Raw genomic sequence first — 14,371 nt, forward strand, 5'->3', positions numbered from 1 at the left:
CTTGCATGAATTTATTTTTTTAATCTTAAAATGTTTAAGAGTCTACATCTATCAATAATTTGTTAGAAATATCTTTAAGGTTATCTCTATTAGATGTGACTTCCCTATTGGGTGCTAGAGAGTTCTCCTTACACCTTACAGAACAACCCAACAGCAGAAACGAAAGAGAACATAGCATGTTCCCTCTCTGATTCACCTAAAAGCCTTCTTCATAGATCAGTTAATGAATCATGCAGAAAGTTTCTGACATTTGAAGTCCAACTCTGAATCCCACTGGTATATAAAAACAAGCAGAAGCTCTGAAGACTTCTTGACATGAAGGAAAGCAATGTTGGATTTTAGGGATGTTTTGGTATTCACCAGCCAGCCATTTTAGTTCATGCATTATTGCTAAAGTTAAAGTTACAAAACAGGAGAGAACAGTGCAAGCATCAATCAGTGAAATCAATAATGGCTACAGGGAAAAACTTCTCAATTTTGCTACAGATAATAACCAGAACAAATTTTCTCTGAGATTAATTTTGTGAAACGTAACAAGGTTTGGTCTCCTCCACTCCAAGGAAAATAAATCCAGCCTCTCTAGTCTCCTGTCATAAATGAAACACTCTATCCCAGGCATCTCAGTCCTTTGGTGAATCTCCTCTGCATCCTCTCCAGTACAATTGTGTGCAAAATGATGATCTGAGCTACACTCTCTATTCCATTTGTAGCCTTACTAATGTTTTATAAATTTAACCATACCCTCTCTAAATCGTGCAGCAAATTTACTTGTGAACAGGTGTATTTTATTATTGCAACAGGAGCATTGGAACTGCTTAATCTGTCACAATTTTGAAAATGGTAACACATTTCAGTTTTTAATGCTGATTTTCTAACTGTAGAACCAAATATATAGGGTCATGAAATTACTTAATAATTCTATAAATACTAATAATTTGAAATGGAGCTTCAGTACCTTTTACTTTTGATGAAAATTATAAGGGCTGAAAATGTATGATCATTAGCTCAGTTTAAATGCTCAGTATTGATTTTTTTCTCTTTCTAAGGGATGGTGTTCCTTATTGTGAAACAGATTACCATTCTCGGTTTGGCATCAAGTGTGAGAGTTGTGATAGATATATCAGTGGAAGAGTACTGGAGGTAAGTTTTCTATAACAAGAATAGATAGATTTTTAGTGGACATGATGGAAATTATGTTGCTGTTAGATTTCTGTTCAGTTCTCCAGGGTTCATTTCCTTAATTGGAGAACATAGAACACTATAGCACAGTGCAGGCCCATTGGCCCATAATGAAGTGCCAACCTTCTAACATAATTTAAAATTAATCTAACCCTTCCCTCCAACATAGCCCTCCATTTTTCAGTGTTCATGCATCACGTGTGTTTGTGCATTTTGTTTTCTACAAATACCAGTAAACAGGTTTTCAAATAACTATGCTTACAGCTCTGGAAACTTATCTAGCTGCATTAACAAAGTACTCACACTGACTAAATCCCTCTAGTCCACCTGTAATTCTTTGAGCTAGATCTTTCCCTAATAGGGTCGATCAAGCTGCATAGCCAGTCACGAGGATTGGCAGATTCTCACCTTTCTTAATGAGAAACTGCACATGCCATCTGACACAGGCTTTTCTGAGCCTTCATATTCAACATGTTTCTTGCTGAAGACACCTTGCTAAGTCTCAAGCAGTCAGCAGCCATATCGGTGTACATATTGATATACTGGTCAATATGTTTTCCTGCAGCTTCAAAATCAATGCATTTCCGATTACTGCCACCAAACTGCTTAAAATGCGGTCTTCTAACTACATGCTGGACAAGTTCATTGTCAGCTGGCACAGAGATCCCACAAGGTTATGGTATTCTGGCTCACTACCCTGGGCCATTTTTCAGACAGAGAGAACCCTTCGCTGCTCTGTTACATCAGTACTAATGCTTCTTTGCATCACCCTCACTCAGTGTTGTAACTGGCCTTACCAACCCAGAAAGACTTTGACAAACCAATTAATTCAAAACTTGCAGATGAGCAGGATTCTACACTTTCCTTCTCTCAGAGCCACAGCTCTTCACTGAATTAGAACACAGAACATGAAACACCCAGGCCTGTTCTCTTCTCATGGCTGTCATCAGAGAGGAGGTACAGGAGCCTGAGGTCACACACTAAATGTTTTAGTAACAGTTTCTTTCCATCCAATATCAGAGTTCTGAATAGAAAATGAACAATTTTTACTCTCCCTTTGCATTACTTATTTTCTTATATTATAATTTAGAGTACAAATATATTTATGTATTGCACTATGCTGCTGCTGTAAAACAGTTCATGATATTTTGTGAGAGATAATATACTTGATTCTAATTCTGAATATTACAGCACTTAAAGGCCCTTCTGTCCACAATGTTGTGTTAACCTTATAACCCACTGTAAGATTAACCCTTCCCTCCTATATATCTGTTCATTTTTATCATCCTTGCACCTATCTCCTTGGCCTCCGCTGGTCAGGGTCAAACATGGATGTTGCATCCAAGCTGTTGAATTCAATACGTGAACCAATATGCAAACCAGGGCAGTATGATATGAAGAGCAAGCTGTCGCCCAGGCAACAGGCCGACCCTCTCCACACAGCTGATGAATCCAAAGGAACAGCAGAGACCAATTCAATTTAGTACCAGCGGTGTCTCAGGAGTTACCAGTCAGCATTAAACTCAACCAAGGATTGCCTTAGGGACTCCATCTTCAGATTTTTCCTTGGGGTTTACTCCTAGAGTCTTCTCCATGAACGACAACAGCCACGAGGCAGCAGAAGTTTCAGGTCTCAGCTTTCCTTCGCTGAGATAAGCTGCCAACTATGGCTGAAGATCCCCGTTTGCCTGGAGTGACTGGTTTTAAGGTGCTAGTAAACTGCCTTTCCCCGTTTCCTGTCAGTTGAAACACTTCCGCCAGGCTTACTTGCTAAGCCACATGTGAAGGCAGGAGGTGAACTTGGCTGACAGAAGCTATTTGAGACAGACACCATTGGAAACATTTAATGGGTAGTGGGACCTCATCCCCACTACTTACCACACCTCCCACCCCGGGCTATGGCAACTTAAAGGAACATGTGCCTATCTAAGAGCATCTTAAATGCCCTTAATGAATTTGCCTCTACTCCTGCCTCTACCAGCACCCCTGGCAGGGTGTTTCACACATACACTCCTCTCTGTGTAAAGAACTTACCCCTGACATACAGTAAATACTCAAGTGGCAAAATAGTACAATCGTGGCTGACAAGAGAAGTCAATGCAAATGTAAAAGCAAAAGAGAGGGCGTACAACAAAGCAAAAATTAGTGGGAAGACAAAGGATGGAGAAGCTTTTAAAAACTTACGAAGACTCCTAAAAGAATCATTAGGAGTGAAAATATGAAGGCAAGCTAGAAAACAGTATCAAAGTGGATTGTAAAAGCTTTTTCAAGTATGTAAAAAATAAAAGAGACATGAGAATGGATATAGGACCACTGGAAAATGAGGTCGGAGAAATAATAACGGGGACCAAGGAGGTGACAGATGAACTAAATGAGTATTTTGCATCAGCCTTCACTGTGGAAGACACTAGCAGTGTGCCAGATGTTGAAGGGTGTGAGGGAAGAGAAGTGAGTGCAGTTACTATTACAAGGGAGAAGGTGCACAAGAAGCTGGAAGACCTAAGGTACAAAGGTCACCTAGACCAGATGAACTGCACCCTAGGGTTCTGAAAGAGGTAGCTGTAGAGATTGTGGAGGCATTAGAAATCATCTTTCAAAAATCATCGGACTGTTGCCTGGTGCCGTAGGACTGGAAAATTGCAAATTACATTCCACTCTTTAAGAAAGGAGGAAGGCAGTAGAAAGGAAGTTATTGACTAATTAGCCTGACCTTAGTGTTTGGGAAGATGTTGGAGTCAATTGTTAAGGATGAGGTTATGGAGTACTTGGTGACACAGGACAAGATAAGACAAAGTCAGCATAGTTTCCTGAAGGGAAAATCTCACCTGATGAACCTGTTGGAATTCTTTGAGGAGATTACAAGTAGGATAGATAGAACATACAACATAGAACATAGAACAGTACAGCACAGTACAGGCCCTTCAGCCCACAATGTTGTGCGGACCCTTAAACCCTGCCTCCCATATAACCCCCCACCTTAAATTCCTCTATATACCTGTCCAATAGTCTCTTAAGTTTCACTAGTGTATCTGCCTCCACCACTGACTCAGGCAGTGCATTCCATGCACCAACTACTCTCTGAGTAAAAAACCTTCCTCTAATATCTCCCTTGAACTTCCCACCCCTAGATAAAGGAGATGCAGTGGCTGTTGTATATTTGGACTTTCAGATGGCCTTTGACAAGGTGCCACACATGAGGCTGCTTCCCAAGTTAAGAGCCCATGGTATTACAGGAAGGTTACTGGCATGGTTAGAGCACTGGCTAATTGTTAGCAGGCTGTGAGTGAGAATAACAGGATCCTTTTCTGGTCGACTGCCGGTAAGTAGTGGTGTTCTATAGGGGTTGGTGTTAGGACCACTTCTTTTTATGCTGTATATCAATGATTCAGTTGATGGAATAGATGGCTTTGTTGCCAAGTTGGCAGATGATACAAAAATTGGTGGAGAAACAGGTGGTGTTGAGGAAACAGGTGGGCTGCAGAGGACTGAGACAGATTGAGAGAATTGGCAACAGAGTGCCAAATAAAAATGAAATACAATGTTGGAAAATGCACGGTCATGCACTTGGTAGAAATAAGTGAGCAGACTATTTTCTAAATGGGCAAAAAAAAATCCAAAAATCTGAGATGCAAAGGGTCTTGGGAGTTCTTCTCCCAAGAACTCCCAAGTCCCTTGGAAGGGACTAAGTGTTAAATGTTAGCTTGCAGGTCGAGTCGGTGGTGAGGAAGGCAAATGCAATGTTAGCATTCATTTCAAGAGGTCTAGAATTTAAGAGCAGGGATGTGATGCTGAGGCTTTATAAGGCACTGGTGAGGCCTCATCTTGAGTATTGTGAACAGTTCTGAGATTCTTATCTAAGAAAAGATGTGCTGGCATTGGGAGGGTTCAGAGGAGGTTCACAAGATTGATTCCGGAAATGAAAGGGCCATCATATGAGGAGCGCCTGGCAGCTCTGGGTCTGCACCTGCTAGAACCCAGAAGGATAATGCTGGATCCCATCGAAACCCACCAAATGCCGAAAAGCCCAGACAGAGCAGATGCGAATTCCTGTATTGTTCTAATGTAATGGCATCAATCAGATCATTTCAGTTTGGCTAATAAGTCCACAAATGAACAAACCAGTTCACAAGGTTAAGTACTTCAAGGATAGTGACAGTAAGATATGTATACCTCACTAACTCAACTTTCAGCATATTACATGCAAACTTTCCATAACTTGAACAACCAAAGCACACTTTAGCTTTCAATGTAATAGTAGTAAAAGACGTGTATTAAATGTATCTATCATGTAAAAGCAAAACATAAGATACTTTAAAACAGTAATTGTATTCATCTATTCATTTTATACACTCTATGTGAAATAATGGCTGGTAAAACCTTTCTCTTAAACCACTCACTTATAATGTTCTTGTTTGTAGTTTTACTTATTTTCCAAATGAACTTCTTCAGAATTATAGCACATTGATTGGGAGCATTATTTTGTGTTTCATGATCTGTTTTCGTAGATTGGGAGATACTAAAATTACTTTGTGCAAACCTTTATACACAAATACAGGAGAGAACACTCTAAGCAACAATCACTGAAATCAAAAATGCCCACAAGAAAAAATCTATTTTTGATTTTGCTACAGTTAGTAACTAGAAAGGATTTTCTCTGAGGTTAATTTTGTAACATGCAACATATCCCACTCCGAGGAAAATAGATCCAGCCTCTCTCGTATCCTTTCAGGAATGAAGCACTCCATCCCAGGCAACATTTTGGTGAATCTCCTCTGCACTGACTGAGTTAGGCTACAACTCGGTATTCCAATTGCAGCCTAATTTTTGTTGCATAAAACTCTACCATAACCTTCCTAAATCTTGCAGCAATTTTACTTGTGATAAGATCATGGAAACGCAAAGAAATTAAACAATTTCATTGAAGAGCTGTGCGAAGAAAATATCTAAGGGAATGTATTTATTATTGCCTGAAACAAATTAAGCTGTTTTTGGAAAATGAAATCAAATTAGTTCTTCAACTACTTTGTAATGTGCTATATCTTCTAAGGTGGAGAGGAATGCAGAATCAAGGTGCAGGCTTGATTTTTCTTATCTTAAGGACTAGTTTGACAACTGTTTAGCATAACAAATGGATCACTGCCTGAAACACTTTGACAGAAATTTATTTCTCTATGGTAACTTATATACACAGTGGTGTTGTACCACCAATAGTATAAAGCCTAATTTATACTTCTGCATCAAATGTACGCCATTGGTACTGCGTACCCTACACCGTACTCTACGCCGTAAGGTGATGTACACCTCCCCAAAAAAGTAACTCACACGTCGTAGCGATGCGGGCTGCAAAAACTGTGATTGGTCCGCTTGGTAGCATCGCATTTCCTCCTACGCATTTCCAGTTGCTTTTCTTTGCTATATCTGTACACTGATGCAAACTAAATGGTTGGAGACGATGAACCAAATCGTCGAACCTACCTGCCAACATCCGAAAATATTTGAAATGCATTTCCTCGTCCATGTCTCTCACAAAGAAACTCAACACAGTGCCATAGAAACCCCACCGCCAACTAGCATTTTGGCGGTGGATTGCAGAGCCACGCAGACACAACTACACATGCTCGCTACGGCGTAGGGCTACGCAAAAGTATAAATCAAGCCTGTGGCATAGCCCCTACGCACAAGTATAAATCAGCCTTAAAGTTTAAACATCAAACATTTGTACAGTTAAATGTATGTTTTGTGCATTTAGGTTTTAATGGAGTTAGCTTCTGAAATATTATTTCTGTTTAATCTTTACCCACAAGGAGCAAAAGAGAAAAAAAGTTTTAACTGAATCCAAGAGACATGTTTTATTTGGGCATCATATCTATTGTTTTTATTACTGTACACAGTGAAGTATGTGCTAGAAATCAAGTGTAACAAAGACTAGATTCACTCCCAGTCATGAAGGTCTTTACACTGTGAGAGCAGATTTTGCTCAATGGCTTGAAATTACAATACATATTCAAATGTATTTTTAATCAAAATTTACTTTGCAGTGGATCTTGTACCTGTATATTGAATGAAGTCCAGAAATAATTTGCTGGTATTTCTTGTAGTTACTCTGTTTTGACAGTATTGTAAACATAGTGGGAGATAAGGTCTGGTCATGATGCTGGAATAATGAAATCAATTAATAGCTTCATTAGCAGATTCAGTCAGAAGAAAGCTTCTCCATTTTCTTGCATAGGCTGGTAACACAGTGATTTAAAAATACCATTTTCTTCATTAAAATTAATAGCCCACATAAAATGGTGTCATTTCCCATGACACCTGCATTTCCCTCCTAAACATGCCTTTGCCAGATCTCCTTTCTAAGTTTTAGGTTGGATCAGGCTGGCTGTCAGTAGCAGGTAAGAAATATAACATTTGCTCTTTGTTTGTTACTTATGAGGGAAGTTACTTATTGAATTGATCAGAAGGAAAGAATCAAAAAAGAACAGAAATAATTTCCAACCTGGAGCCAGCCAAACATTTTTAGAAAATATTGGTTAGGCTACAGCAGGGGTACTGTACTCTGTACAGTTGTTATGTTGGGAGAAGGTGCTGAGGAGATGTTGCTTGGAAAGGAACATTATGAGAGAAGACTGTAGAGGCTGAGTTTATTCTTTATGGAGGAGGCTGGGGTACCTAATTAAAGTATATACTACTTTTCGGGCCTTAGCGAAAATGATAGAAAACTTTTCCTCATAGTAGAAGAGTCAGAAACAAGAGTATATAGGTTTAGTGTGTAGGAGATCTGGAGATTTTTTTTTTTGCCCGGAAGATGGAAAACGTTGCCTGAGTGAGGGATGGAGAGGGGTATTGTCACATTTAAGTAGATTCTGGATGAATTGCCAAAGCATGGAAGTCTTTTGGACCAAATGCTAACAAATGGGATAAGTGTAGATAAGTTATTGTGGATATTGGTAATGAAAGAGCCTGTTTCTGTGGTATACAACTCCAAGATATATCAAAACATGTATATCATATATCAAAGCTAGAATTCTGAATAACCAGGTAGTGTTTGCGGAGCACAGTCTACATATTGACATTCACAGCCAAACATCAGGATTACAAAAATTTTGTACTCAGCTGGCCCCAGTTCTCTTTTCTGCATGTGTGTGTTGTACATTGTGGGCATGCACATCTTGAATCGAATGACTGGTGTTTGCTGACATACCGGTCTTGCATGTGCACACTTCCCAGTTCCATGAAGACAACAGAGAATTGAATGAGATTCAGAAAGGACTTCAAACATTCAGGTTGAGTTTCATTGCAATGTCTGTCCATTATAACTTTTACTGCAGAGAGCATGTGATGTTAAATCATCAGGAAGAATCTTTTTGCAGAGATTGATGTAAACTATGATGGAGAAAGTGGGACAAAACATAACCCATCGGGTTCACTTATGAAGGAAGTCTGCAGCCTATATTTGCAGTGGCCTGCATGTGATTCTCAAGCCACTAAATAAAAAACGAATAAATGGGAGATGCTGAAAATTTAAAATAAAAACAAATTAAAAATAATGCTGGAGACATTTGACAGCTCAGAACTTAAAAACTGCCTGAAAGATTAACTCAGTCCCTCTTTCTGTGATGCAGCCCTGACTTGCTGAATGTTTCCAACAGTTTGGATTTATTCCAGATCCACCAATGTGGTTGACACTGGATTGAGTTCAGAAGCAATTAGTGATGAATAATAAATGGTGCATTGCCAGCAGCATCCCAATAGCAAGTTAAAGAAAGCGTATATATACCAGCCATCGGAATTAGATTCGTAAACACGAGGAATTCTGCAGATGCTAGAAATTCAAGCAACACACATCAAAGTTGCTGGTGAACACAGAAGGCCAGGCAGTATCTCTTCCTAGAGATGCTGCCTGGCCTGCTGCATTCACCAGCAACTTTGATGTGTGTTATCAGAATTAGATTGACACTTTGATGGAGTAAAAGAACAGTGCAGCATAATGCAGACTGTTCAGCCCACAGTGTTGTACCAAACTAATAAAGCACATGGTCCGTATCCACCATTCTCTGTATATTCATGTGCCTATCTAAGAGCCTCTTAAATATCTACCATCTCTGTCTCCACCATCACCCTTGGCACTGCATTCCACGGACCCACCACACTTGGTAAAAATACTTGCCCTGCACATCTCCTTCGAAATTTTCCCTCTTCACTTTAAATGCATGCCCTACCGTATGAGATATTTTAACCTTGAGAAAAAGGTATCGACTGTCTATCTATGCCTGATATAACTTTGGAAACATTTACCAGCTCTTTTGTCAGCCCCTTCCATTCCAGAGGAATCACCCTTAGTTTGTCCAACCCCTCCATATAGCATTTTCCCTCTAATCCAGGAAGCATCCTAGTAAACATTTACTGCAATGCCTCCAAAGCCACCTCATCCTTCCTACAAAGGGGTGATGGGAATTTAATTGCAACACTCCACATGCAGCCTAACCAGAGTTTTACACCATAACTTCCCGACTCTAAACTCAACATCTCAACTAACAAAGGCATGTAGGTCATTTCTTTACCACCTCTATCAATGGCCACTTTCAGAGAGTAATGGACTTGGACCCAAGATACTTGTATACATCAATGCTGCAAAGCATCCTGCTTTACCTATACACTGTCCCTTTACATTTGCTCTCCCAAAATGTGAGTCCTCACACTTGCCCAAATTAAACTCCATCTGCCGTTTCTCTGCCCTACCTACAGCTGAAAGAAAATGCCACTAGTCTCAGTGAAGAGTGAAAAGAAGTGGTACGATGAGCTGCAGTAGCAACACTAACATTATGTTCAGCAAACACAAGAAAATCGGCTGATGTTGGAAATTGAAAGCAATACATTCAAAATGCTGGAGGAACTCAGCAGGCGAAGTAGCATCTATGGAAACGATTTAAACAGTCGACATTTCGAGCCAAGACTCTTCATCAGGACTGGAAGAAAAGATGGGAAGTCAGGGTAAGAAGGTGGAGGGAGGGGAGGAAGAAGTACAAGATAGTAGGTGATAGGTGAAAACTGGAGAGAGGGAGGGGATGGAGTAAAGAGCTGAGAAATTGATTGGTGAAAGAGATAAAGGGCTGGAGGAGGGGAAATCTGATAGGAGAGGGTAGAAGTCCATGGAAGAAAGGGAAGGAGGATGAGCAGCAATGGGAGGTGAGAGAGGGAAAAAGGGATGGGGAATGGCGAAGGAGAGAGGGGGCAGTTACCAGAAGTTCGAGAAATCAATGTTCATGCCATCAGGTTGGAGACTTCCCAGACAGAATATAAGGTGTTGCTCCTCCAACCTGGGTGTGGTCTCATCATGGCAATAGAGGAAGCCATGAACTGTATGTTGGAATGGGAATGGGAACTAGACTTGAAATGAGTAACTACCAGGAGACTCTGCTTTTTCTGGCTGCTCAGTGAAGCGGTCTCTCGATCTATGTCTAGTCTCACTGACCTACAGGAGGCCACATGGGGAGTACTGGGTACAGTAGATGACCCCAACAGACTCACAGGTGAAGTGTCGCCTGACCTGGAAGGACTGTTTGGGGCCCTGGATGATCATGTGCAGGTGTCAGGGCAGGTGTGGTGCTTGTTCCTTGCAAGGATGAGTACCAGGAAGGAGATCAGTGGGGGGCGGGGGTGGGGAATGAGTGGACAAGGGAGTCACGTAGTAAGCGATTCCTGAAGAAAGTAGAAAATGGCGGGGGGGAGGCTGGGAAAGACATGCTTGGTGGTGGGATGCTGTTGGAGATGGCAGAAGTGACAGAGAATTATGTGGAGGCTACTGTGGTGGTAGGTGAGGACAAGACGAGCCCTATCCGTGATGTGGTGGAGGGAAGATGGGATGAGTGCAGACATGCGCAAAATGGAAGAGATGCAGGTGGAGGCAACGTTGATGGTAGAGGAAAGCCCCTTTCCCCCTTCCTTTGAAGAAAGTGGACATCTCCTTCGTCTGGAATGAAAAGCCTCATCCTGAGAACAGATACAGTGAAGATGGAGGAATTGAGAGAAGGTGATGGCATTTTTACAAATGACAGGATGGGAAGAGGTATAGTCCAGGTAGCTATGAGAATTGGTGGGTTTATAAAAGATATCAGCAGGTAGACTGTCTCCAGAGATAGCGATAGAGAGATCAAGAAACTGGAGGGAGGTGTCAGAAATGGACTAAGTAAATTGGAGGGTAGAGCGGAAGTTGGAGGCAAAGTCAATGAGCTCAGCATAGGTGCAGGAAGCAGCACTAATGCAGTTGTCAATGAAGTGTAGGGAGAGTTGGGGAGTGATACCAGTGTAGGCTTGGAACATGGACTGTTCCACGTGCTGACAGAAAGGCAGGCATAGCTGGGACCCATGCAAGTAACCATGGCTACATCTTTGATTTGAAGGAATTATGTTTTTAGAGCAGGTTTTCAAAAATTTGGAGAGATATTGAAGGAGTTCAGAATGTCGCATCCCGTGTGTACTGTCATGGTACTCAAAGACTTTGTTGTCAATGGAGAGAGTAACTTGACACACTACTGGTTTGGGAAGTTTGTGCATTAGATTCTGTTATAGAAACAGGAAAGGGCTTGACATAGAAATTCCTTTATTTCAGACAATAGTTTAGTTGCTTCTCACTAAATGCAATTAGGTACTCATTTAATCATTCCTGCAACATATCAAGCTGATTCCAAGTCTTCTATGCCTGACGTGTTTATGCACAGGGAGACCTAAATCTGCACAATGGCATTCATGCACGTTTTGATATCACTACCCACTAAATTATATTGCTCTTGTTTGGTCCCTGAATACTGCTCATCACTTTTGTCAATGTACGTGTGCCTTGCTTCAGCCCAACTTAAAGGAGACCAATCTGATCAGTCTAATCTCTGAAGGCCAGTTTATGAGTTAATTTAGTTATACAATCCTTTTTAAAAATTTCTTCCATCATATACACCGAAATGTTTCTTCATCATGAATCTCACCACTGCCCACTTTATTGTGGACTGATAAAGGAGAAGGTAGTGTGGCCACAGTATTAAATAATGCCTTTATCAGTGAAGCTTGGATTGGTTTATAAGTTACAATGTCAGATTGAAACTTCTGGTTTGACCTGCAATAATCGCAGTGCTCCTGTGCATACCAAATTTTTGCTGTTACTAGAAGCACTCAGAGATTTGATGGAGTCTCCTTACATGTGTTCACAAAATAAAACAGAATCTGTTTAATCTTTTGCCTCATCAATCTCATTTATTGTGCTGACTCACTTTCATAGACTCTTTATCTCATGTTCTCGGTATTTATTTTATATTTATTTATTTATTATTATTCTTTCTTTCTTTTTGTATGTGCTGAGTTTGATGTCTTCTGCACTGTGGTTGGATGCCAAGCTGGGTGGTCTTTCATTGGTTCTGTTATGGTTATTATTCTATAGATTTATTGAGTATACCTACAAGAAAATGAATCTCAGGGTTGTATATTACAACATACAGGTAGATGTACTATAATAATAAGTTTAATGTGAACTTTGAAGTTTGATATTTACAAGGCTGATATGGAATCTGACAGCTGTAGTTTCTGATTATTCCAGTATGATTCCCTACTGAGTAATGGCTTTGACCTTGAGTGATTTGTAAACAATCAGTAAGTGTTTCCATATTGCAAATGCAAAGTCTCCCTGACACTGATGTAAAATACTGTCTCCCTTTTCAATTTCCATTCTGACGAAAGGAGCAGAAGCATTCTTATACCTGACAGGAAGTTCATGGGATAATAAGAGGCTATCTGTTTCATTATTGCAACAAGGATGCTTGTTAGATAATCAGGATTAATACAGCTGTTTGTTTGCTATGAGGCTGCCTACTTGGCCACAGAGCATGTGCGCATATCATCTGAATTTCTATTAGACATCAGTCATATTCCCCATTGGCCTAAAATAGCTTACATGCAACTTGTATTGTCATAAACCTGTACTACAATTCTTTTCAGTTTACCAATCACAATAAAACATTCATGTGAAAGAGATGATTAATAGCTGGCCAGTTCTTTTTTTACCTCTCCTGACAGTCAATAAACCATAGTCCATAAATAGCAAATGTTTATCTGGTGAATTCTGATAGCTTACATTTGTCCAAATAGCAAAGGAAGAAATTATTCATAATCAAGGATATTTGGAAAGGTGTCATAATCATGGTAGCAGATGACCTAGCTGGCAACATTAATAAGTTCTTCAGTTCTGCCTTGTCAGCTTCCAAAGCAAATCTCTTAAGTGGCCACAGCTGCACTTGGAGACATAGGTAAATGCAGATGTATTAATCAGGAGCAAAAATTAAACTGAAGACTGGAAGCTGATAAAGTCACATAAGGAATTCACTAACCATGGGTTCAGCTTACAACCTCCCTTACTTATAAGATTTCATTATCTGCCATGTTTTGTGTCTCTGTTTATCACTTTACATCCTTCTGTTTAGGTTTTCAACTTTCACTTAAATTGCTGGCCCTCTTTAAAACATCAGGGAGTTAAATAATATGGAAAACTCTTAAGGAAAAATCTGCTGGACAGCAAAATGAACTATGGTGCTACAAAAAATCTATTACAGTGCAAGTTGCAAAAAATTTTAAAATAGTTAAAACGGATTTGTCTTTATTATCTTTATTTTTTTCCTCACATAAATTCTCTAAGAGTGAATTTTATTCTATATCTCTGATTTTGGGTTGTGAGTTGTGAATTCTCTGAGGGTGAATTTCCTTAACTAGAATGGCCATAATATGGGAGTCAAAGATAAAGGTAGAGGTTAGCTTTACTTGTCACATACATCGAAACATGGAAACATACCGTACATTGATATATTGACTGCATTATGGATAAGCATTCGAGAGAACTAGATTTATGGTGCTATGATTTCAATTTTACAATACAGTCTGAGTATTTTAAATTGTTCCTGAAATAAATTCTGGCATAAAACTAGGATCTTTAATGGTGGTGAGAAAATTCATTATTCCTAAATCTGACTACTACATGATAGTAAACTTACTGCAATAAAACTTACTACAGTAATGGTTGACTCATTACTGCTTGAAATAATAAAGCAACTCATTCACTTGAAAGACATTTCAGGGTAGGTATTAAATACAGTGACACACACATACGTCTTGTGAAAAGAACAGGAAAAGAATCTTCCAAATATGATTTCAGGAC

At 39.8% G+C, this 14,371-nt stretch overlaps 1 protein-coding gene across 10 annotated transcripts in view; it reads left to right on the forward strand.

The window, feature by feature from the left end:
* Positions 1-14,371, forward strand: part of ablim3 (actin binding LIM protein family, member 3) — a 331,288-nt gene that overhangs the window by 205,611 nt on the left and 111,306 nt on the right. For all 10 annotated transcript variants that reach the window (XM_063053520.1, XM_063053523.1, XM_063053529.1 and 7 more), the window contains one exon: positions 1,047-1,140. In XM_063053520.1, coding sequence (XP_062909590.1) covers positions 1,047-1,140 — 94 coding nt within the window. The remainder of the gene's footprint in view (positions 1-1,046; positions 1,141-14,371) is intronic.

Source organism: Mobula hypostoma, chromosome 7, assembly GCF_963921235.1.
Source record: "Mobula hypostoma chromosome 7, sMobHyp1.1, whole genome shotgun sequence".
NCBI lineage: Eukaryota > Metazoa > Chordata > Chondrichthyes > Myliobatiformes > Myliobatidae > Mobula > Mobula hypostoma.